Source organism: Epinephelus moara, chromosome 18 (assembly GCF_006386435.1).
Source record: "Epinephelus moara isolate mb chromosome 18, YSFRI_EMoa_1.0, whole genome shotgun sequence".
Taxonomy (NCBI): domain Eukaryota; kingdom Metazoa; phylum Chordata; class Actinopteri; order Perciformes; family Serranidae; genus Epinephelus; species Epinephelus moara.
This window is the reverse complement of record NC_065523.1, coordinates 13,651,582-13,675,412: the sequence shown is the minus strand read 5'-3', so window position 1 is coordinate 13,675,412 and position 23,831 is coordinate 13,651,582. Positions and strand designations below refer to the sequence as shown.

The 23,831-nt window shown below is 41.0% G+C and overlaps 2 protein-coding genes and 1 long non-coding RNA gene across 4 annotated transcripts; 2 read left to right on the top strand and 1 right to left on the bottom strand.

Annotated features, from left to right (window-relative positions):
- The first annotated feature begins 571 nt into the window (after nucleotides 1–571).
- Nucleotides 572–13,208, top strand: LOC126404829 (TBC1 domain family member 10A-like). 2 transcript variants are annotated; one of them, XM_050068178.1, is made up of 10 exons: nucleotides 572–733; nucleotides 2,081–3,112; nucleotides 3,919–4,018; nucleotides 4,134–4,241; nucleotides 5,843–5,949; nucleotides 6,573–6,687; nucleotides 7,977–8,042; nucleotides 8,124–8,313; nucleotides 9,036–9,190; nucleotides 9,338–13,208. In XM_050068178.1, exons 2-10 carry the CDS (start codon nucleotides 2,100–2,102, stop codon nucleotides 10,265–10,267), a joined length of 2,784 nt encoding a protein of 927 aa, XP_049924135.1. In that variant the 5' UTR covers nucleotides 572–733; nucleotides 2,081–2,099; the 3' UTR covers nucleotides 10,268–13,208. The 2 variants fall into 2 exon arrangements, with proteins under 2 accessions (XP_049924135.1, XP_049924134.1); XM_050068177.1 differs by having other exon boundaries at nucleotides 572–1,036.
- A 443-nt stretch (nucleotides 13,209–13,651) lies between these two features.
- Nucleotides 13,652–18,833, bottom strand: mylpfa (myosin light chain, phosphorylatable, fast skeletal muscle a). Its single transcript, XM_050068206.1, has 7 exons — nucleotides 18,112–18,833; nucleotides 17,270–17,368; nucleotides 15,849–15,924; nucleotides 15,654–15,758; nucleotides 15,092–15,170; nucleotides 14,948–14,996; nucleotides 13,652–14,497 (listed from the first exon to the last, which is right to left on the bottom strand). Exons 1-7 carry the CDS (start codon nucleotides 18,112–18,114, stop codon nucleotides 14,396–14,398), a joined length of 513 nt encoding a protein of 170 aa, XP_049924163.1. The 5' UTR covers nucleotides 18,115–18,833; the 3' UTR covers nucleotides 13,652–14,395.
- Nucleotides 17,264–18,202, top strand: LOC126404855 (uncharacterized). Its single transcript, XR_007571526.1, has 3 exons — nucleotides 17,264–17,400; nucleotides 17,613–17,743; nucleotides 18,065–18,202. It is a non-coding gene; the product is annotated as an uncharacterized LOC126404855 (long non-coding RNA).
- Nucleotides 18,834–23,831: the final 4,998 nt, after the last annotated feature.

Sequence of the window (23,831 nt, the reverse complement as noted above, 5' to 3'; positions counted from 1 at the left end):
TTTAGCAACAAGCACCTTATTTTGTTGTTTTCCTGAAGGATGTTGAGCAACATGTGAAACTACTTTCTAATTCGACTAACAAAAAGATTATCAAGACACTCAATATTTGTATGTTTTGTATTTTTGTCTAATGTGGTATACCCCTGGCTCTTTTCTTATTGGTATGTATATTATCCTTTGCATATAGAATCTGCCTTATGTTCCTTGGTTTAATTAAACAAAACTTAATAAATAAAAAGAAAAGGAAAATCTTAGTTTTTATAAATAGGGTGTATTTATTTACCCTCACATTATTAATTTAACTTGGGATTTATTTGTTCTTCTCTCCTTTTTACTAACTTCTTGGTTATTGATTTCTTATTTTAAAAAGTACGTTAAGAGTGCTTTACAAATAACCCTATTTGATTAAAAAATAATTTAAAAAAAAACCCACTTATGCCAAGAAGCATTGATGTTTAATGCATTAAGTAGGCCTATAATGTACAATATACTTTTTCAGCTGTGGAAGGGAGGCTCCTGTGCGTGTGCGTGCGTGTTCCCGACGACAATGACGAGAACACGCACGTAGCTGTCAGTAGGAAATGCAGGCTGCTGGTGTTGGACGTACCTCTGCCGCTGTGCTTGGATAAATGAAACAAAGAAAGTCCTTTTTGTTTCGGAATGATAACTATCACTAAGAGGGTTGCTCGAATCTGGCAAGAGTGGTCGCAGTGAGCCCACATGTGTAGCGGAGGTAACCGAAACATTCAGCTAGCAAGCTAGGCTAACAGAAACAGAACACTATCGGCGCTAATGCTAATTAGGCTAAAATAAGCTAACTTGGCTAGCTGGTAACTTGGCTAGCTAGCTCGCCGATTGTGGGACGTTTGCTCTTCCAGGTCCTCAGCCTGTAAAGCGGTTCCTGTCCCGGTCTCGCTCTTTCGTGTTGTCATTTCACGGAGGAGGTTGCGGAACCGGAGCTGTGGCGGGGGCGTCGTATGGATAGGAACCCCCTGGCTCTCCAGGCGGACGGATCACAGTGACACGCCGGTCGTGGGTGAGTTAAGCAGCGGAGCTGAAGTTGTAGTTGACCGGGGCAGCGGGATGGACAAGGCCGTGGACGCTGTACGGCCAGGGCCTGGCAGGCAGGGAGGGTGTTGACTATTAGAGAACCGTTGCTCCTGTGTGATGAATCGGGAAGTTGAGTCGCTTCGAGAGAGGCCTCTAGAGAGGATATGACAACAAAGTGGCTGGTGTTATTAGCGGCTAGCATGTAACCATAGCTGTCTGGAACAACCACTACAAACGTTAACCTGCTTCATCAGCAAAATACAAGATCACTGTGATTGTCGGGGGCGCTTTGTTCATAACGTTAGTTACATGTCATTGCACTATTACATCTGTACCAAAAAACAATTTATGCAGCTAGACTGTCAACAGAAATGTTTTTGTCAGCCTGGCTAGCCCGCTCATGAAGTGAAATTGTGTTAAAGCGGGGTATTATAATTGTTGTAAATGTAATAATTTTGTAAAATCATTTTTACTTTGTGATACAGGCGCCTGTGTAGCAAAAGAGTAAATATAGTTCGAGACATTTATGGCTGCAAGCATTAGTATGTACAGTAATGATATACCAAAATGTCACATTTTGAGTTGCAAGTAATTCAAAACACATAACATTCAGTAAATACTAACTGTAACCAATTAAGGCTGAAAGTGGATTGGTGTTATAAGGCGGGTGTATGTTTGCACAGTCTCCCAAGAATTTCCATGATTTCTAAATATGGTTCACTGCTTTTTCAATCCAGTTCTCTCATCAAGTTTTAAGAAGATGAACTCTTTGCTCGTGCTTTATAGCAAATGGCTATAAGTCTGTTTATTCATAGACAATATTAGTCATCTTTTGCCTCAGGTGTTGCCCCTCAAACTTGCCAGGGTTGTGACTTGTTGCTGAGAAGAGTTGCAACTCTATCCACTATTAAAGACACTATTTATGATCCAAGCTGCAGATTTTATTTCTGACAATTGTTATGACTGAACTGATAGCTGCTTTTTTTGGCAAAATAAACTCAGCTCTATCATTTTCTCTCTGTTTGTAAAGGAGAGATCAGATTGGAACCATGGCTGAACTCTCGACCTTAACCCCATCACCACCTGCATTGGGTGATCCTCATGCAGCTCCATCCATCCCTCCGTCCTCGTCAGCACTCCCTGCTACCAACAGCCCTGCTCCAGAGTCTATCAGGGAGATGCCTACACCCAAGTCTTCCCTCTACAATGACAAAGCTTTAACTGGAAACACTCCTACAGCACAGTCAGGAAGTTCACCTGTGACATCCCACCCACCTTTGAGTCCTCCCAAACTCACTGCTGAGACACCCCTTACATTATTGGTACACGAGGTTGCTCCTCCGAGAGAGGAATCAGCAGGGAAAGATGCAGAGACTGGAGCTAATGTTGTTAAGCAGGAAGCAATGACCAGTGACACACCAGCTGTAGAGCTCTTGAATATTAAAACAGAGACCCTAGCACTGTCAAGTGAGCCATCAGCTCAGAGTGAAGTGCAACAGGCATCCCCCTCTCCTGATCTCAATCCTGGTCCTAATCTCTACCCCAATGTGCACGTCACCCACAATCCAAATCCTGTCATGGATGATGGTCAATTTACAGCGGGCCAACCCCAGATCAATACAGCTTCCATTCCCACGCCTGCTCTGCCAGCTACCACCGATTCGGCAGCAACAGCTGAAGAGGAGAAACCTCAGCCACTTCAACAAGCACAAACCCCTCAAAGTCAGCCTCCTCCTCTCTCCCCAAAACCTGACACTCCCAGTGACGTAAGGAAAGCAGAACTGCCCAGCACCCCCACCAGAGCTGAACACCCCAGCCCTACTGTCCCACTGATCCACGAGCCAGCTTCTGCCCTCCCGCTACCCAACCCCAACCCACGGCCAGCTCCTGACACCCTTAGCTACCTAGAGTCAGCCAGCCTGATGTCGGGGACATTGGAGTCTCTATCTGGGCTTGGAGAGGATGGTAGCTCTGTGGGCTCAGACTCAGAGATCAATGGCATGGCTGTCAGACGCACTGATAAATATGGCTTCCTTGGTGGGAATCAGTACAGTGAAAGCGGGTAAGTATTAGAACATTAATTAATTAGTCACAACCCCGTCCACTGTGCAAAATATTGATCACTGTGTGATTTCATTATGTCTACCATATAGGTCTAAGATATTCTGAACTTAAAGATGCATATTCAGTATGGCGGTTGAAGGAGGGATGTCATGCAGACAGCTCAATATTTGTAATTTGAGACATCATTAGATTATGGCCAGAGAATTGGCTTATACAGATAAATGTAAATCCTGCCTATCTTCCTTTTAATCGGTCACTTTGCCCTCCCCGAACATCTTATTCACTCTGTCATCCATCTGCCCCAAAGAGATAGTCCTCTTTTCTCAGTTTGACCCTCTCTTTCCTTTCTTCCTCTTCTTCTCTGCTGCTCTAAACATATCCATCCATCCTTTATCTCCCCTTGGTCTGACTCAGATAATGCTGACAGCGTTTCTGTGACTCAATATGTACTGACTGTGTGTCTCTGTGGTATCACCTCTCACGCCCATCTGCTCTCTTCCTCTCTTTTCTGTCAGATTTGCTTCTACTTTTCTGACAAGCTAATTGTTCTTCCACTGTTGAATAATTAAGAATGTATTGATTTACCAACAGTAGAGGCAGTGCATTCTGGTGAATTAGCATGTTCTGTATTTGAGCAATACAGCGTAATGTTGGGCAAATAAATGTGAGAGAGAAAGTGAGGTAATTTATTTGTGCCATTAGATTAGAGTTACAAACTTCTAAACATATCTGAGTGTGAAAAGAAAAAGAGCACTTCCCAGTTCTCTCAATGATGGAGTCATCTTATATTACTCACTTTTACAGTGAAAAGGAAGTTCGAGTTGAAGTCGCCAGGCAGAGGGAGGTAAAATGGCTCGACATGTTCCACCACTGGGATAAATGGGTCAAACATCGCTTCCAGAAGGTATGAATGTCAGCCTTTCAGATGTGTTTGGATGTGTTTTAGATGTACTTGGACTGGTCATACCTGGCATAATGCCAAAGTTAAATTACCTCATGTGTCTTTTTGTGCCTTTTAGGTGAAGTTGCGCTGCAGGAAGGGGATTCCATCTTCTCTCAGAGCCAAAGCCTGGCAGCTGCTGTCCAACAGCCAAGAGCTGCTAGAAGCAAACCATGGAAAATTTGAGGTATCCCCGTGACTGCGTTGTCTTTTTTTAAACTTCATTTTTTAAATAACATTTTAAAATTTAAGAAAGAGGCTAAAAGGTATAAGAAAAACATGCGGGTCAGGATGCCGTCATCAATTCACACAGACCAATATGCAAGTACAGTTCATCACACACAGTCAGGCCCCCTAGTATTTGAGACAAAAAGGGAAAAAGAGGAAGAATGTTAAAAACAAAAAAGCAAGAGAATTTTGTGAGAGTAACAATCCCTTTTTAATCACTATCGTTTACCCTTGCCTTTCTGTAGTCTAAAAGAACTTTAGTGTATAATAATACACGGTACATACATACATACATCATACAAATGTGTGTGGATGTGTGTATCTTTGTGGGGGGATTTTTACTGACATTTTTCAAAGTAAAAGCCCCCAGTGATTGAATATAAACTTGGTGGACTCAGGGACAGTGAGTTGGGCCTAGCTCATCCAACTGAATTTGTGTGAAAAGAGGGGGGCAACTCTTCAGCTTTTTTTTTTTTTTTTTGCAGGGCAGTACATAGTTCAAAAATTACCTCTGCCATACACAAATATAGACATCTGCTTACTGGTAGGCACACTGAAGCCCCAGACCTTTAACAGAAGCTCAGAGGACAGCCACAGTAGTCTATTTAACAGACTTAAATTGGACTAAATTAGGTGTGTATGAAATGACGATAAGGAAGACTAATAAAGGATTCTTATTTTATCTTAACATAGTTTTGTTTCCACTTCTGGCATTTTATTTAACATTTTTGCATCTTCAGTAATGCTTTGCAGCTCTCAGCTCAGTTCATGTGTCTGATATCAGTACAAAATAATTTCTTTTCCAGCTGTTTCAGGCAATTCATTTCAGGTTCCAGCTTTTACAGCATAACAGTTAAGCTCTTAGCTTTTCTAGCAATGTATTTCAACTCTTCAGTTCTTAAGGTAATGCAGTTCTGCCACTTTTACATTTTTCAGCTTTCAGTTTTTCAGCAGCTTTCAGATTTTTCAGGCATTTTGTTTCATATTTCTCCATTTTCAGCAGTGATGTGAGATTCAGCTCAGCTTTAGCATTCTGCAATTATGTACTTGTACTATGAACTGCAGTGCATCTGTGTGGAAGCGTCTGCATTTGTTACATTTCTCTACTCATTTATTCAGGTTTTTCTTTTAATTTGTCACCTGTCTGTGTGTGATGTTGACGATGTTTTAATTATAGCGAAGAAGCCACAGTACTTTGACTGATTAGCTCAAAGTGTGGACCACTGTAATGGGAATTTGTGGCTGAGTAGGGCAATTCCAACTCCGGGGGTGCTGAAGGGGCGCAGGCGCAGACCTAGTGGGCCGTAAGCTTCTTATCAGGACCGGTAATCCTGCCTGCCTTGCCTCCTCTGTGTCCACGCTGGAGGGGGGTCTGGCCTTGGCCGGGCCTGGGTCTCAGCAGTCTGCTTAGTGTTGTTCGTGTTGTCTTAAGAAGACTCTCAGATGTGGTTTTATATAGGACTTTGCAGTCTAATCCACTTTGATGGCTAATTTAGAGACCGACTCCAAGAGCTAATGAGAACTTTTCTAAAACTTGTATCTATGTTTTTTTAACTGCAGGAGCTGGAGAGAGAGCAGGGAGAGGCTAAATGGCTGGACATTATAGAGAAGGATCTCCACAGACAGTTCCCCTTCCATGAGATGTTTGCTGCTCGTGGTGGCCATGGGTAAAAAAACAAAACAAGCACACACAACCTCATTCTGTTTTACGTCAGAATAAACACACATGACTGATTAGAGTAAAACCTGCACACTGACTGCAATCCTCAAATTTTATGTAACCATGGACAAACAATGTTTGATCCATGGTGGATCTTTATGAGGTCAGCGTCTTGTCAAATTGATTTGTAACAGCCTGGCAACTGTACCAATGTGCATATATCTGTCAGTAAATAAATATATTCCCATGGGAAAAGTGGAGCTGGAGTAACAGATTACAGGATACAACCAAGAAAATTGTGTAAATTCGATAGCAGAACAATGAATAATTCCATCAATTTAATACAGAAAATGATGACAATAGAGGATATTCATGCAATATATATAATCATGGTATGTTTTAAAAATTTAATCATATGTTTTCCTTTAGAAGATAACTGATTGAAATGAGTGTCAAATTTTTTTTTATTTCAAAGTGTTTTCAGAGGCACTTGTCTGCATTCTGTTTCTCCCCTGGATCCCCGTTAGTTTGATTTGCATGGTTCCCGTAATGAGTCAACAGGAGGTGCATGAACTGCTGAAGCGTTTTGGTGGATTTGGCCACCAGATAATTTGTTGTTTGTTCCTGCAGGCAACAGGATCTGTACCGTATCCTGAAGGCCTACACCATCTACAAGCCTGACGAGGGCTACTGCCAGGCCCAGGCTCCAGTGGCTGCAGTGCTGCTCATGCACATGCCTGCTGAGGTGAGGGCATGAGACTTTGGGGTACTTGTTCTCATTCGAGGGTGTATGAAAAATGCTTTATCAGTGTCAGTTCTGTAATGATTACTTAACAGAAGAAGTATTTTAATAATCCATTATTGGGGAAATTCAATTTATTACAGTCTGTTGTTATTACTTCTTGTTAAAATTTCCAACTTGATATCAACCCCAGCTTTGTTTGCTTGGCGTTTCACCTTGCTGTATTTGCATTTTTTGCCATGATGTCTGTAATTTTTGTAGCTTCCTCTTGGATGTGTGCTGCTCATGGTCTTGCACCTGGCTGCTACCTCTTTATAAAATCCAACCTCACCTGCGCAATATGCCCAGGAATGTCTCAAACACAGAAAATAAAAAAATAGAGGCAGAGGGTAGAATCTCTGCCGATAAATACACCGTCACACACTTATGTATGAGTCTGTACATTGTTTTTAGGAAAACCCTGCATAGTATACCTTTAAGCATGATCTTTCTATCTGTTTATCCCTCCTCACTGGACACATTCGTCAAGCGAGAGCTCATAAGAAAGCTCGAGTGGGCGTGCAAAAAAAGCGAAACAAAGTACAAAATTAAAAATAGTAGCAGACTGCAGACTGGTGACACTGCTGAAACTTTGTTGACCAGACAAGATGTCCTGCAAATATCAAGCGTGTGTGATACAGACAGTACTCCAGTTACAATTGCTTTGCTCAGTAAAAGCGGGGGCTGACCTTTTTACAACAAGGTGACCACACGGATCTGCCTAATCTGTATTCTGACAGTTTAAAACCTGAGTTCAGTCAGTCCCATTTATAAATGGTTGTATGCAGAATGTCAGTGTGAGGGTGTTTTGTTGTGATGTGGTGATAGTCAAGTAGAAGTGTGTGTTATTTTCTAATAGCACTGGGACAGTGAGTGTCGTTGAGGTCCGATAGAAGAAAAGAAAGTGTGTTCTTATCTTGTGAAAGTGTTGTCACAGTTTCAATTGCAGACGCTTTGTGTTTAACAGAAGGGCGCAAAGGCTGTGTATATAATTGGTTTTTATATATCATATCACCACATCACATAATGCAGGCTTGCCATCAGTTACACACAGTAGATACAGAAAGAAGGAAGCATGAGAAGATTTGATGAATCAATAATGTGCGCATTGTTCTATTTTTAAAAGAGCCCAAAAAAGAATTGGGAAACAAAGTGATGTAATTGTGTTTCAACTCAGAACTTTCTGAAAACTCTTTAGCCTCATTTGCAGTTGATTGGCAGCCTCAACTTATATATTTTTTTCTGTTTCACAGCAAGCTTTTTGGTGCCTCGTACAGATATGCGAGAAGTACCTTCCTGGCTACTACAGCGCTGGACTGGTGAGTGAATGAAACAAGTCTTTTGTCAGACCTTCGTGTCAGTTTTCACAGCTTTACTGACTCATCACTTCTGTCTTCTAGGAAGCGATCCAGCTGGATGGTGAGATCTTCTTCTCCCTGTTACGGCGTACATGTCCAATGGCGTACCGTCATCTTAAGAAGTTCAAGATTGACCCGATTCTCTACATGACTGAGTGGTTCATGTGTATCTTCTCACGCACCTTACCATGGGCCAGTGTACTGCGTGTATGGGACATGTTCTTCTGTGAAGGTAACGTTCATATCCACCAGCCCTTAGCGCTTCTCTCTGTTTATAACTTAATTGTTTACCTACGTTTACCTCGAGTTGGTGTTGAATTACAATGATCTCATAAGAAATCGGAAACATTTTTTCCGTCATAAATTGATTGAATCGGAAACTTTTCTGCAGTTTTAAAGGGACAGTTCACCCCAAAATCAGAAATGCACCTGTACCTGTAGTGCTGTTAATCAATTTTGATTGTTTTCATGAGAGCTGCTGAAGGTTGGAGATATTGGCTGTAGAGATGTCTGCCTTCTGTCGCATATAATGGAACTAGCTGGCACTTGGTTTTTGGTGCTCAAAGCATTTGACAAACTCAACAGAAATGTCTCTTTCCAAGAATCATGACCTGGTTATGCAAGATAATCCACATACCTTGTTGTGAGCAATTTCATGTAGGAACTTTTTTCTTCCTACCAAACTAAACCCACCACTGTATCACAGCATAGAAGGAGGCATACATCTACTCACAAACGAGGGGCATGTGTTTGCGACAGCACCAGGTGTAAACATTAATGGCGTCCTCCTCAGCTGAGCTGTAATGTTAGCTCGCTCATAGTTGCTAGCTGAAATAAATAAATAATGTGTAGTCCTGATTTTAGGGTGAACTGTCCCTTTAAGTATTTCTTGAATTCAGTTTTATTTTTGGCCTGTAGTTTAACAGAAAAACTGATTTGCGTCTCTGATCGTAGGAGTGAAGATAGTTTTTCGTGTGGGCCTGGTTCTCCTGAAACAGATGCTCGGCTCAGTGGATAAACTTCGGGAACTACAAGGCATGTATGAAACCATGGAACGTTTAAGGAACATCTCACCTGACACTATCAGAGAAGACATATTGGTACAGGAGGTAGGTCTCTTTCTCTCGGCTTCATAAACAAAACCTGCTTCTGTTTTTAGTCAGGACACGAGTTATGAGTCACTTTGTCCTGTAGTACCCAGCCCAGTAATCTTCACTTCCTCTGTCTGTCTCGTTCTTGTCTGATGTGTCGTCCAGATTATCACGCTCCCGGTGACGGAGTCGCTCATAGAGAGGGAGTGCAGCATCCAGGTGAGGAAGTGGAGGGAGTCTAGAGGGGAGCTGACACACCAGCCAGGCCGCCGCCTCCATGGCACCAGGGCCATCTACGAGCACAAACGCCGTGCCGCCTCCATCAGCTCCGGCGGCAGCTTCTCTTTCCTGGGAAGCCCAGTCCCTCCGCCAGGACCCCTCAGGGCCTCTTCCAGCCTCCTCTCACTCCCTGGCTTCCGTAGGTCCAAGAATCCTTTCCACTCCCAAACCAAGAAGGGCTCCTTCTCAGGGCCATCAGGATTCGAGGGCCCACCGCTTCAGTCTCGGCCTTCAGTAACATCAAGCCCAGAACAAGGCCCCAGCCATAAACCCCCCATTCCTCCAGGGGCAGGTCAGAGGGCACAGGCACCCCACATTCAGAGCCCCTTAGTCGGGGGTGCAGCCAGCTCATCACGTGGGGCTGCTCAGGCCTCAGAAGACACCTCAGCACAGGGCCAGCCTGCTGCTGCGGCCTCAACGCAAAGCACAGCACCACCACCCAGCACCCTGTCCCCCTCTCCTAAGATTGTCTCAGAGCAAATTACTCATACTATCCCCTCTCCTACAGCAAACAACGCCCCTCTGCCACTAATTTCAGATTCAAAAAAAGAAGCGGCGCCCGCAGCCGATGTCACAACTGGAGAGGAAGAGGTAAAGAAGAAGAAGAAGAGCAAAGAAGACAAGAAGAAGGAAAAGGAAGACGAGAAGAAGAAAATGAAGGAAAAGAAAGAAAAGGAAAAGGCTGAAAAAGAGAGGCTCAGGAAGGAGAAGGAGAGGCTAGAAAAAGAGAAGAAGAAAGGGGGGAAGAAAAAGGACAAAGGGGGAGGAGAAGCTGAGGACAAAAATGGAGCTGCAGCAGCAAGAGATTCGGCCTAGTTTCCCACCCTGTCATTCCAGGATAATGAAAAGGGACACTGAACAAAAAAAGAGGTCAGGGGAACAAAAGACCCCCAGAAACAGAAGAGTGATTAATAAAAAAAATGGGATGGCTTCCTGTATAATGCATCATTTCAAAGACTTAATGTAGTCCCAGGACTATGGTGGAGAAAACTGGATCATGGTTTTAATAGCACCTCGGGGGGCTTTTAGCCCTTTGCTCAATGCTTTCCTTTTTCACTGAGTTTTAGTATGATGGGACAAATTTCCTTTTACAACTGGAGCACGGACTGTGAATCTGAACGCAGTCATTATCTTTTAGTTTTTTAAATTCTTTTTGTCTTTTTTTTTTTTTTTTTTTTAAATCAGATTGAAGGCAGTGGTTAGAAAAACTCGAGGGACTGTTGAGCTGAAGGGTTGCAGAAATAGTTCCGGTGCCATAGAGTATGTAAATAAAAAGTATCCTGATAGCGCTTCACAAGCCCCATCATTTCTCATACGTGCACAGGCTATCTGGATGCCTGTGACAACAAGAAAAGAAAACCCATTGAAGTCGTCTCAAACACAGGCACTGAAGGCAGAAATGCTAGAAATGTTGTTGAGGATGTATTTATTGTCATGTTAAATGTTGTGAGTGAGTGTGTGCCTTAGTAGTGTAGTGAAATGTGTTACTGTTCTATGTGTGGCCTCCCTGTTTTCAGTCTCCCTCTGGCTGCTTTTTTCTCTCAAGTCAAACCATTGAATCCTGTGTGGTTCTCCCTAAATTCTCTAGTCAGTGGAATAAATCTGAAGGGGGACTGGAGGGATGTACACAGATGAAAAGAGGGAGACGATTAAGCATATGACCACCATGCAGTGGTGGTTGTTTTTTAATGAATCATTTATGTGTGTTTTTCTTTTTGTCTCTGACAAACGACACACGGGGAGCATTTTATTGTTTTTATTTCAGTTAATTCAGTTTAAATTTCTTGTGTCTGAGGTCGATTTTGGCAAAAAGTGGGGTGCAACATTATTGATAAAGTGGTTGCATGAAAACATGCAATACACAGCAGTGACTGTGCACGAGTCCTGCAAACCAAATCTGTAAAATTAGTATTATTTTGCTTTTATTTGCGAACAAAATCCTACGTGTGTGTTTTATTTAGCCAAATTTCAGGATGGGTAAGAACTTAAGTTCACGAACCCATTAGAATGTGATTTCAAGTATCTTAAGAGAATGAAGGATGACTTTTGCACTTGTGATTCTGTCACAAAGTACCACTGAAGTCGACCACTCCATTAGTGCAGTGACGTAGAAAACGAGAGTCTCAGCAGGCCGGTTTCTTAGTTTGAAATCTCGCCTTGAGGACCTATAGGAAGCCACTTGACTGGAGGTGCCAGGTGTGCCAATGTAGCATTAACCTCTGATCTCTGACCTTTGGGCTCTGATGTATTTATGTACAAAGTGGTTAATTTAATCAAATATAGTATATTATGAATTACTATTATTATTATTATTTTGGATCTGACTATTTTTCTATGTGAGTAAGAGACACCTGGTTGACTGGAACGATGGCCGACTACACACACTGTAGTTGCAGGGTGATCATTTAAGTGTTTTATTTTTAATTTCTTTACTTTTTTTTCTTTGCACGCTAAGTCCTCTGCTTTTACACAACAGACTTGACGCATGTTTTTGCTATTATTTAAGTTTACTGTCACCGTTGGTTTGGTCAACTATAGGTTCACGAGTCTCCAGTTTACTGAAGTGCAGTATTAAATAGATTTGGGTGGAAAAATGGGCCTCTGACAGAACAAACTGAGACGAGTGATTCAGACAGAAGCTTTGGGAGTTGAAGGTCTTAATCGTACTGTATAATATAATAAGAGGTGATTTATGAGCTTTGAATAGTTCTGTAATTCGAGATCTTAAGTATGTCTGTCTCACCAAATTGTGTTGTAACATTCATAATGACTTACGGACTAACTCCCTAACCTATTTACACTCAGTGTTCTGTACTGTAACATATTTATGCATACATTAAACTGCACTGAACCCCATCAGTATACGATGAATAGTGCCAGGTAGTTAGTGTAAAACCATTTGATGGCAAAAAAAACATTGATGCTCTTTAACTGTACTGTTTTTGTAGTTAAGGATTAGAGGGACTTTCGTGTAATTGTAGCCAACATGTCCTACATATTCATTGTTTTTCACTTATTTCAGGTCTTTACATGGCTGTCATTAAATATATAAATATCACACACTCCCTCCCTCCCTCCCTCGATATTGACGCCAGTGCATTCATAGGCACAGATTAGTGTAGTGTTAGTGAGGATAGGCCTGAACACATCTATGCAAACCATCCTCCATCATGACTGTTGATGGTGTGTGGTAACAGCAGCACTGATTTCACCTCTGATCGTGATGGTCAGATTGGTGCCATGGGGAAAATGAAATTTGTGCTTCAGTTTCGCTGAGCACACTCTCATGCCCGTGGACTTCAATATTTTATGAGCAATACGTTCTCGCAGCTCATGTCTCGATGATAATGTCATTTCTCTTACTTCAGAGGGCTCTAGATGACGTGATGATCAATTTAATCTCTCACTAGCTTGTGGAATCGGCACCTAGCGCTGCAATATTGAGGATGAATCAAGGAATCCATTTCTTTCAGGTCATTTGTGCATTTCTGCATTGATCTGAAATTGTCATTCTTGATTACAGTTGATTGGGAATGACTACCCACTAATGCAAATATATGAAGAAGAGTTTCAGCTGTTTTTCTCCCCATGCCGTTACGTCTTTTGTGTTTTTAAGTTTACATTGTCACTCTCTCTGGTGAAAGTGAAATAAAATCATAGCTAATTGAATTCATTCCTTCAGATCTACAACTGATGTATTTAATTGATGATGATAATAATGACATTTGTGATGAGTAATAAACCATAATATATTAAATCACTGTGGTGTTTTTGTCTTTCTTGATGAAACGTGGAGGATGTTCTGTTTTTCGAATTACTTTTGTGGTAAATTCATGAGAGTAGTGATGAAGAAATCATCCTTGAGATCATATCTGCTTGTGCAACTGTTGATCATATTCTTGGAAACAATATGAATCTGGCTGGTTTTATATGACCAGCATTTATTTTTAACCACGGAAAACTGTCACTGCTATAATAAAAGTCGTTTGGTCATTTCTTTGCCCTCTGTGCAGAAGTTCAGAGTAGGTGCTGATCTGTGGATTAGATGTGCCTCTCAGGCCCATCTTTGTTCTTGCAGATGTAAAGATTCTCCACTAGATGTCGCTAGCTTTGTGTTCATGAGGGATTTTGCTGTGAATTTCTCCAGACTTGTTTCCTCCCTTGAACCCTGTCCCACAGAACCACTGAAGAGAGACACTATTGTACAAAACGAAAGAGATTTTATTCACAGTTTGTCCCTTTTATTCATTACAGAGGAAAGGTCACTGAGGTCGAGACAGCTTATGGAAAAAAAAGATGATTTAATGGATGGAGGAAGGAGCGGAGGGAAAGAAAACGAAGATTTGAATGTTTTCTTTCGGCCCTTTCTCTCCCCTCCTTCAGTAGTGTTTTTTTCCCACTTTGCACGGAAAAAAGTTGTCGTCACTTTAAGGAGACAACTTTTTTCCTTTCTAACCTGCAAATGCTCTTCGTCCTCTCACCTTCTCCACCCAAGAGGACATCTTCAAAATTTGGAATGAGGTCCTCCCACTTTATGTGCGCCCCCTCTCAGTAATAAACCTGTCTTTTCCTCAGATACTACAGGAAGCAGGGTGAAAAGTTTCATTCACACAAACAACTCAGAGGAGGAAGTGACAGGGCAGACAGAGATGTAGAGGTGAGAAGACAGAAGATAATTACAAGGAAAGAAAAGGTTTTGGAGCTTGTGGATAGAAATGATGTTACAGGATAATTTTATTGAAAATCACCCCTATTCCCCATAAGCAAACATAGACACCCCACGGGCATCAGCCCTGTCATGTGTAGGTGTGACAAGTCTTTGGTTCGAACATGAACGGCTGAGCACATGGGTTTACACAAAAAGGAAGCGAGGAGGAAAGAAAAGGGCAGGGAAGGCAGAATAGCGAAGGGATTGCTGTCTTTTCGTGTCTTCTTGCTTTCTCTTTACTCCTCCTTCTCCTCTCCGTGTGTGATGACGTAGCAGATGTTCTTGTAGTCTACGTTGCCAGCAACATCTGGGGGGAAGGCGGCCCACATGTTCTTAATCTGAGGGGGAAAATAGTTGGAAATTCAGCTTGGCAGGGGATGTATGATCTCATTAATGTTTTGGAAAGGAATGCACCATGTTTTTGAGATACTGGTCCGTTATCAACCCACTCACATTTTAAGCTCACACTTTAGATTCAGCTTACTTGACCACATTGTTAAGATTTGAGTCCAGGTTAAACTTTAAAGTTTTGATAACCAATAATAGAGGAACCTCGGGCATTGGGTGGATATAGTAAAATCTGACATCTTCCCTGTGGAATAAGGGAGAGACCCTTCCAGAAAATGAAAGAAAGGAGTCATCCTATCTGCAAACAATGAGGACACTTTGAAAGCCGCCATCATATCTGCATATAGAGACAGGACGTGTTGAATAACAGTACGCAATAATACCAACGAGCCAGTCTGCCAAAAACATGCAGTGTTCCTCTAACAGGTTGCTGATTTTACCTCTTCCTTGGAGAACCTGTCGCACTGAGTGGTCAGGAGCTCCTCAAGGCTGGAATGTGCAAACAGATTTTGGTCATACATTTGAATTGATCCAATTTGGACTTGCATAGAGAACATTAAAAATAATCTATTAAATTTGCTTACAATCCCTTCTTGATGGTTCCAGTACCCTCTGGGTCCAGGACTTTGAAGGAGCTAAGAATAACATCCTCGGGGTCAGCACCTGGTGAGGACAGAAGGAAGAGGTTAGTTGACCTTTACACTGACGCACAGTGGTGACAAAAACATTGAGTAAATCTATCAGTGACACACAACAGAAATGCTCCATGGATAATTGCATTCAGGGTGCAACAATGTGTGTTAAAGTATAAAAGTACTCATTACACAGAACGGCCCTAATCAGTGCTATATTATTATATTAGTGGAACAGTGTCATTGATGTATTGATATATAAGCACCCTGTGATGTAGTTGTTCGAGGTGAAGCTAATTTTAACACCTTTATACACTGTTGGGTAGTTTCATCTAGTGTTTCCTTGATGGGGGTTTATGTATTACATACCAGAAATTTGAACTTAAGTACAACACTTGAGTAGATGTACTACCACTAATGACCAGTAAGGACTTCAGTCAACATCAGCATGATGGAAATAATCTAAAACACACATCAGTGTGACAGGGACAGTCGGTGAAAATGAGACACCCACCCTTCAGCTTCTCTCCGAACATGGTGAGGAAGACGGTGAAGTTGATGGGACCGCTGGCCTCTTTGATCATGGCCTCCAGCTCCTCATTCTTCACGTTAAGCTGGCCTGAACAACCACAAAAAAAAAAATCATATTAGTCCAAGAAACCATGAAACACGTGCTTTTCCACTGTAGACTGATCCCATCAGCACTCACCCAATGAAGCCAGCACGTCCCTCAGGTCATCTTTGCTGATGATACCATCTCTGTTCTGGTCAATGATTGTGAAAGCCTACAGAGAGGAAGACTGTGGTTATTACTTGAAGGAAGCACTGAGGACAGATGGGGAGACGGGCTGTGTGAATGGATGGGGTGAGACCCCTTAACACTTTCAGGGACTCCTCTGTCATCACTTTGTCTGTGAAAGCAGCAGCTGCAAATATCTTTGACACAATGCTTTACAAATGTTGTTAGAGGGTAGTGCACAAGAGAAAGGCTGCACCCAAAAAGGCAGATCTCACTGTCATGGCCTTGAGGGGGGTTCAAGGGGGGTTAAGGGGGGTGGTGGGGGTGCTTAAGGTAGCCCCAAGTCTTCTCTTACATGTTAATTTAGGAAAGTAACGTTAGGGAACAGCTGTCTGATCTGCTCACCCTGCACAACTTACATCTATGAAACTTAAGATGACCTCTTGGACTTGATCGCGCTGCTCATCTCCCTCCCTTCCTTCTTATTTCTTACTCTCTCTCTATCTCTCTCTCACACACACATACACACACACACTGCCCTCGCTCTGACTAATCCAAAACACCCACATCTATTTTTCCATCTGAGTAACGTGCTAAGATCACCCTAATCATCATGTTGAACATTCCCAAAGTGGCATTCAAGGAGCCTGTATCACTTATCGCAAGAGGCATGTTTCCTCTATTCGCAGCACATATCCCTTGACAACGCATTAAAAAACACCAACACCATCATGTAATCTCTTGGCTGCTCTTATAAAATTCCATCTCCCTGACCTTACTGAACTCCACACGCCTTTCACACTTCATTCTTTCTCCCTTTGCTTTTTGGTCCTTCTTTCTCCATTCATTTCTCCAAGTAATTCTCTGATTGGACACAAATAAAAGTTAAAACTACTGAATATATCAAACATGCTCTTTCCTTTTTCTACTCATGTCCTCTGTTCTGCACTACAATACAAGGTCCAGTTGTTCTGCTTGGCCTCACAGCCTTAAGCCTTAAGGAGAAGTCTGGGTGACAGCTGGGGGGGGCGAGGTCAAAGGGGAACAAAATGTTGAGAGCTTCAGATGGTGACAGAAATTTCAGAGCTCCTCCTAATGACATTCTCGTGCTGATTAAATTGTCAGGGGAGAGGGGGCGACTGCAAAATAGCAACTGCTGTGAAAATGGATCCAAGAGCTGCTTAATTACCAAACTCTAATTTTGGTTACCAGCTCCAAGAAATCGAACTCAAATCACACCAGCGTGAATTCAGAATCGGAGGTGGTTTACATTTATCTATCAGAAGTTATACAGATGTCTAATGCATCCTGAGGCTGCCATGATGAAACAATAGGGAAAAATGGGCTCCTGTAGGGGATGGAGTATCACTGTGTGGCCGGACAAACCTCACCTCTTTGTACTCCTGAATCTGGCTCTGCTCAAACATGGAGAACACGTTGGAGGAGCCGCTATCTCCTGCTGCTGCCCTCCTCTTGGCCTTCTTTGGTGACTGGAGGACAAACACACGAGTGACATCTTCAGGTCAGTCAGTTATATTTTGTCTAAAACTCACATCTGTACAGGCAGAGGTTCCCAACCTCCTTTTGGCTTGTGACTCATTAAAGTTACGTAACGTGGACGTGCATTTATCTACCCAAAAATAGTGGTTTTCCTCTATGAACTTCTTTCATTTTCAGATGAAACTACAGCAACAAAGATAACAAAAAAAGGCTGACATAAATTTTGTGTTGCAGATTTTTGTTTTTTCCTGTCCCATCAACTATGTCATAACCCCTCAGGTTATGTTGTTACCTGGTAAAGAGGTCTTGACCCCAGGTTGGGAGGCACTGCTCTAGCAGATGAGATGTTCAGGTACAAACATCAGGTTAGTAAATCTGATGATCTGACTACAAATATGACATGCATTTGGTTTGTGAGCAGGGCTGAAGGTTTTTTTAATAATCATTTTCTTGAATTTGGTCCTGCAGATGTTTGGCATGCAATTTAACAACACATTGGTACCCAAGCATCCTTAAGACTGCATCAACGAGAACTGTAAATCCACAAAAAATTTCCAAAATGACTTGGTTTACTGGAAGTGATGACACATGCTCCCATCTATTTGATATCATTATTTCAAGACTTGACAAAAAAAAGTCATCAACGAGAAGATTTAATCCATAGGGTTGGTTTGTTTCCCCTGTAGATGTTTCCACCAGAAGAGTGCAGAAGTGTGGGAGACCTGGTACTCACCATCTTGAGACGGTATCAGTGGAGGTTTGGCTGATCAAGAAGGAAAGATAGTGTGAAGCCGCGTTATACGTACATCCCCGGGGGCTTATATACCCCTCCGCCGGCCAATCTAACTTTAGCCGCAGCCTCAAGTTTGGATGGGGATAAAAAAGAGAGGGAGGGAGTGAGAAAGGATGGTTAAGGATGAACTGATGGCTAAAGTGGAGGAGACAGAATGGCGGTACATCGTATCACCTTACAGGAGATCAGAAATAGACCCAGGAGTCTTGGAATTAAGTAAACCTGATATCTAAGGGACCATGCTGCAGGTCTGCAGTCCCACGTGGACTAATAAGGACATTCGGGACATTAGATGCTTGTTGGACCACTGGACGGTATCTCTCCACCCTCCTTCTGACCACCTCCATCTGCCTGCATAGAGGCACAGCAGCCACTTTATTTTTGGTTTGTGATGTCCATTGCTATATTACGGACTGAGATACAAGCCTTCCATACACTCAGTGACTGATGCTTTTACCCTGTATGTGCACAGCTTATTTTAAGTTGTAATGATGCTAATGTGCTCTAATGTAATGTAAGATGTACTGCTGAATGAAGGCGTCTGGCTCATTTATATATTCAATCAAAATATCTCTTCACACAACAAACAAGATGGAAGAACAGTTTTCTTTGCATGTATTTGAAAAACTTTGGATTTGCATGCTCACACTGAATTGTATGTGTGTATAAATAAGAATTGAATACTGTAATACTTTCTCCTGATGCATTATGCTTCACTTTATTAAAGACACTTCTTTATTTATTCATTTTCCCCCTTTTAAAAACGGTTCTTTACTCTGTTATGATGAATTTAGGGTATTGGCATAGTTTATAATTGAATTAATGAAAAAAAAAAAAGAATAAAAAAAATAGAAAATACTTATAATTTTAGTTGTGACTGCTTAAAAAATCTGTACGAAGCATTTTCTATCCAATGATCTCACCTTAATGAGTATGCTATTATTAGTGACTATTAAACTTGATTTAATTGTGACTGATAAATGAAGAATGACTTCCTATTAAACATCTCACAATACTACCCATAATCATCACCATCTTTGGTATTGTTGTTTTTAATAACATCATTATCTTTAATTATGAAGCACAAAATAAGTAATGTACATGAACATCCAGGAGGCAGCAAGCAATAAAAGCAACGTAAGCACACTAATAAATAAAATAACTAACTAAATAATAATAATAAAAAAACTTATTTAGAAGATACTCAGAATTAAGTATAAAATATAAATTCATTGTGTGCTGCAAGATATAGAAGCACAGGTGGAGGAACTACTCAAAACTCAAATAAAAATAACAGTACAACAGTATCAAAATACTCCCTGTAAAAAGCCCTGCAAAAGCCCTGCATTTAAAGTCCTACTTAAGTTTAAGTGCACACTTATCAGCTAAATGTGCTCAAAGTAAAAGTAGGTGCTCTGCTGAAAAATGGCTTCTGTGACTTAGATTATATATGACATTATTAGTTTATTAATAAAAAGTATTTTTGTAGCTGATTTTGGTGGATAGAAGAACAACATCCTGCTACAAATATATACTAAATTTGTATGATTTTCTTTTAGATTTTCTCTGATTATTGCTTTCTTTGTGAAATATTGGATAATAATAATTCATAGGAGACCATCTGAGAGGTTGAAATGGGACATTACCCATTAGTGCACGTGTCAACATAAACCACGGAATGAAACTGAAGGGGAGGGGGTGTTGCAGTTCGCTCAGATGGTGTAAGGACATATATCGAAACAGACACGGGCTTATATCACCGATGTGTGAGTATTGAGTTCATAAATTATTCATTCAGCAGACTCCAAAATTCGTGGCCCCAAAACCCTGCCTCTGCAGTCCATGCCTGCACATCAGAAATGTGACATCGAGGAAAGGGTTTTATATCTAACAATTCTTTGTATTTTATATAATGTTTTTTTTTTACATTAAAAGAATAATGTGTAACTTTAACTAATAGATAAATGGAGTTAAAAGTACTATATTTCACTCTGCAACGTAGTAGAGTAGAAGCAGAAAGACGTATGAAATTAAAATATTCACAGTATAAGTACAGTACTTGAATAAATGTCCTTACTTTCCACTACTGCATAAAGGCATTTATGTATCTATGATCTTATTTTTAAATGTAAATGTGAGCTCCTTGTGTCTGTTTTCTGTTTTGTTTGTTGTAGTTTTGCTTCTGTCTGAGGATCAGTTTTGTTGTCAGCGTTAAATTACCCACAACATGACAGCCAAGTGAAAGCACCATTAACCCCTGGCAGCAATCCACCTTTTTCACCACCACAAAGGTGTGTGTTTAGTGACTGGCCTCAGGCATGAATACTTTCCCACCTGTTTGTCCTCCCGACCACCCTCTCGCATCGTCTGCCCGCCATTCCTACCCCCTTAAATATAAGAGGGATAACTTGGCAGGGTGATGGCAGCAGACATTCCCAGAAGAACATAAAAGGGACAGCTGAGCACGACCAAAATAGCTAAATAAACTTGACAGTCTGCCAACGCGCCGGGCCCTGAGAACAAAATGCTTTCCTTCATTAGTTTTTTCAGGTTTTATATCCAAATTTACCTCAGAGATAATCTGTTTTCATTTCATTAACAGCTTTGTTAATCTCCTCTATTGGAGGACTTTATTTCTGGCCCCTCTCTCGGCTCTCTGGTCCTGATTGTTTGTGTTTCCATTGATCTCTCAATCATGAGTCATGTCTCTGCTCTTCACTGGGTTCCACTTCTGCGGTAAGTTGGATCAGACAGACGTTTGTTTATCTTTGGTGTTCAGGACATCCAGAGCCCGATGCTAGCTGTCAGACCTCCCCTGTGATCCAGCTGACCTTTGATCCCAGGCTCACTTGATTCTCACCACCTTGTTGCAGGCATGAAATACTGTATGTCATACCCCATGTTCTGACTGTGATTTCTACTTTTAAAGAGGGTTCAGACTGATCAACTCCATGATATATTTTTGCACTTTGGCTTCACATTCACCATGAAAAAACCCTGAATTATAACTTTTATAATATTTTATTTTATATATATATATAACAAATTTTGAATTTTCAGATTAAAATCAAGCCAAGTGTGTGCTGAAGCAATAATTTTAAGTGGTGAAATTACCAAATGTGACCTTTAACAGACCAGATTCAAGCCTGAAATGTTGCTTGTGCTCCTTATGTGCTCTTACATGAATGATTCAGTGCCTTAAAATCTCAGTTTAAGGCTAAATCAAATAGACAGTCCCCTAATGCTGCAAATTAAGGAAAAGCAATTGGCATTAGTTTACTGGCTAAACATTTTAGATCATAACAATATAATGTATAGCATATTATGTCTACCTGGAACAACTCTAGCTGTTTTTTTAGTTTATCTAGCATTTCTTGCAGCCATTTTTCATTCTGTACTTGTAGCATGTGATATATTAAAGGAGATGAATGTCAAGTGGTATGTCTACCATTCAGCAGGTGGGCCAGGGTTGTCTACACACGGTTCTCAACATGGTGGTGACTGAGCAGGCAGCTAAACGGTTAATAGTAGCAACAGTGCTAACACAGCTAAAGGCCCACACAACAAACCATTATCAAAGAACTGATGTTGACGAAGGCGAACTGCTGCGTCATCTCACATCCCCTGTGTCTTGGCCAAAAAGTTGCATTTGAACACATTGCAAAAACTACAGCCAACGACCAACTAACACTAGTACAACTATTTAATCTGGGGGGAAACAAAGGGTGGGCATTAAAGGCTTTTGACAACGCTGTCGCTGTTATCAATGGTAACCACCTGTAACTGCCATATGAGCGCAGTGCAGAGTGGCAGCGGTTAGCTAGCAGATGGATACACCTACTAACATGCACATGTGGCTGGACCTGCACCACAGCAAAGAAAAGAGAGGCTCAGATTACTTTACAAACAGAGAGAGCATGACTTCATTCTTTGCTCAGGATGCCATTACTCCACAACATCTTTACATAGCACATAGTTGCTCTGAATGTCATATATAGAGCCTTTAATTAATTCATCATTATATAAAAAACAATCAACATAATTACAAAGCCTCTTGTCTTTTCGTTGTTTAACATGTTAGACATAAAGCAAATATGTTCTTTGAAACATGAAGACATCTGTACTATTTTTTTGAACTGTTCCTGCGTTTTTTCCATTTTCCATGCAGGAGTTAGGAGTAAGCTATTATTTCTGAAATAATTAAAACAAAAAATAATTAGTGACATTTTTTGACAACCCTCATTTTTTTTTTAATCTGTCTTAATTAATAAATTAATAAATTAAAAAAAGACAGAAATAATAGCTTACTCCTAACTCCTGCATTTATTGCTTAAAGATTTGGTCCACCTGTTTCTAAATGTTATGAGTCAAAGCTATTAATTGAAAATAAGCTGTGGCCTCGCAAACTTTCACAGACGTGTCAGCTGCTGCAGCTTGCTGACTATACACATCTGTAAAATAAATTAAATGGTCTCATTTCACAGTGTGTTTACAGGCTGCTATTGTGAGGAAGTGTTTCCATACATTTCAGGGAGTCTATGCTGTAATGTGACACGTGTCACCACGATCCTCTGCAGCCATCTATCACTTTTTAGGTGATTGGTATGTCTGTGTGTGGGGTCAGGAATGTGAAGACGCTCCCAGTTTGTACTAAGGAGAAAGAAGACCTTAGAGGAACCTTCGTGACATGTCAGGTGTCAGAGATGTATGTTTTACTCTGGTATGTTTGAATACTTACCAGCTTCAAGTTGCCTTGTTATGTTATTTGACTCCATAGACGGCAGGATTGAACAGTAAATTTTAATTGTAAGGTCAGGTGTCAGCTTTTTTCAGTCTGCTGGCATTGAACGTGGAGGAGGCTGAATGAAGTGTTTAATTATAAACCTTATTAAACGTCAACATGTTTTGCCTCGTGAGCAGTTGTTTTGTTTAATTAATCCAGTGGCTTTAACTGAAGTGACAGTCAGACACGTTGTAATGATCTGAGTAAATGAGCAGATAACTCAATTAAGGGCACTTCATTTCCCACAAATATTTAACCTGTCAGTTTTAACACCAGCTGCATTATTTGTGTCTCTTGCATACTTTTATAAATCACTGTGCTATTTCTAACTAAATCATACTGCTAAGAATACACTATGTCAGGTGGTTACTGTGCCTGCAGCGCCCTCTGCTGTTTACTAGCCTGCACTGACACTGTTTCTGATGCTTCAGGCTCAGTGATTTCTTTTTTTCCAGTAAAAGGGAGGGCAAATAAATTTCCCAAGCTTCAGTGTTCACTGTGAGTGCGTTTGCATGGACATGAATAACCCATTTATGATCGAATTTTGGGAAATATGCAAGCTGGAGTACTCCGAAAGAAACCAGGATGTATCAGGGGAATATGACTAACCCAATTGCTCTGTGCTCATGTAAACACTGTATCCAGAATATGATCATAACCAGGATATGCCTCATAAACAGATTATTCTCGTGTGTTGACCACAAATTCCCCAATATTTTTTTTACAGATCTCAAACACAAATTTTTTTGTGCATGCTTTAAGAATTCTTCTAAAAACATCATGCCTTTGACTGTAAGAAACATTCAAACACGATACAGTAAAAGAGACAAATTATATCTGTCTCATGCTTGTTTCCATATGCTATTTTGTAATCCTA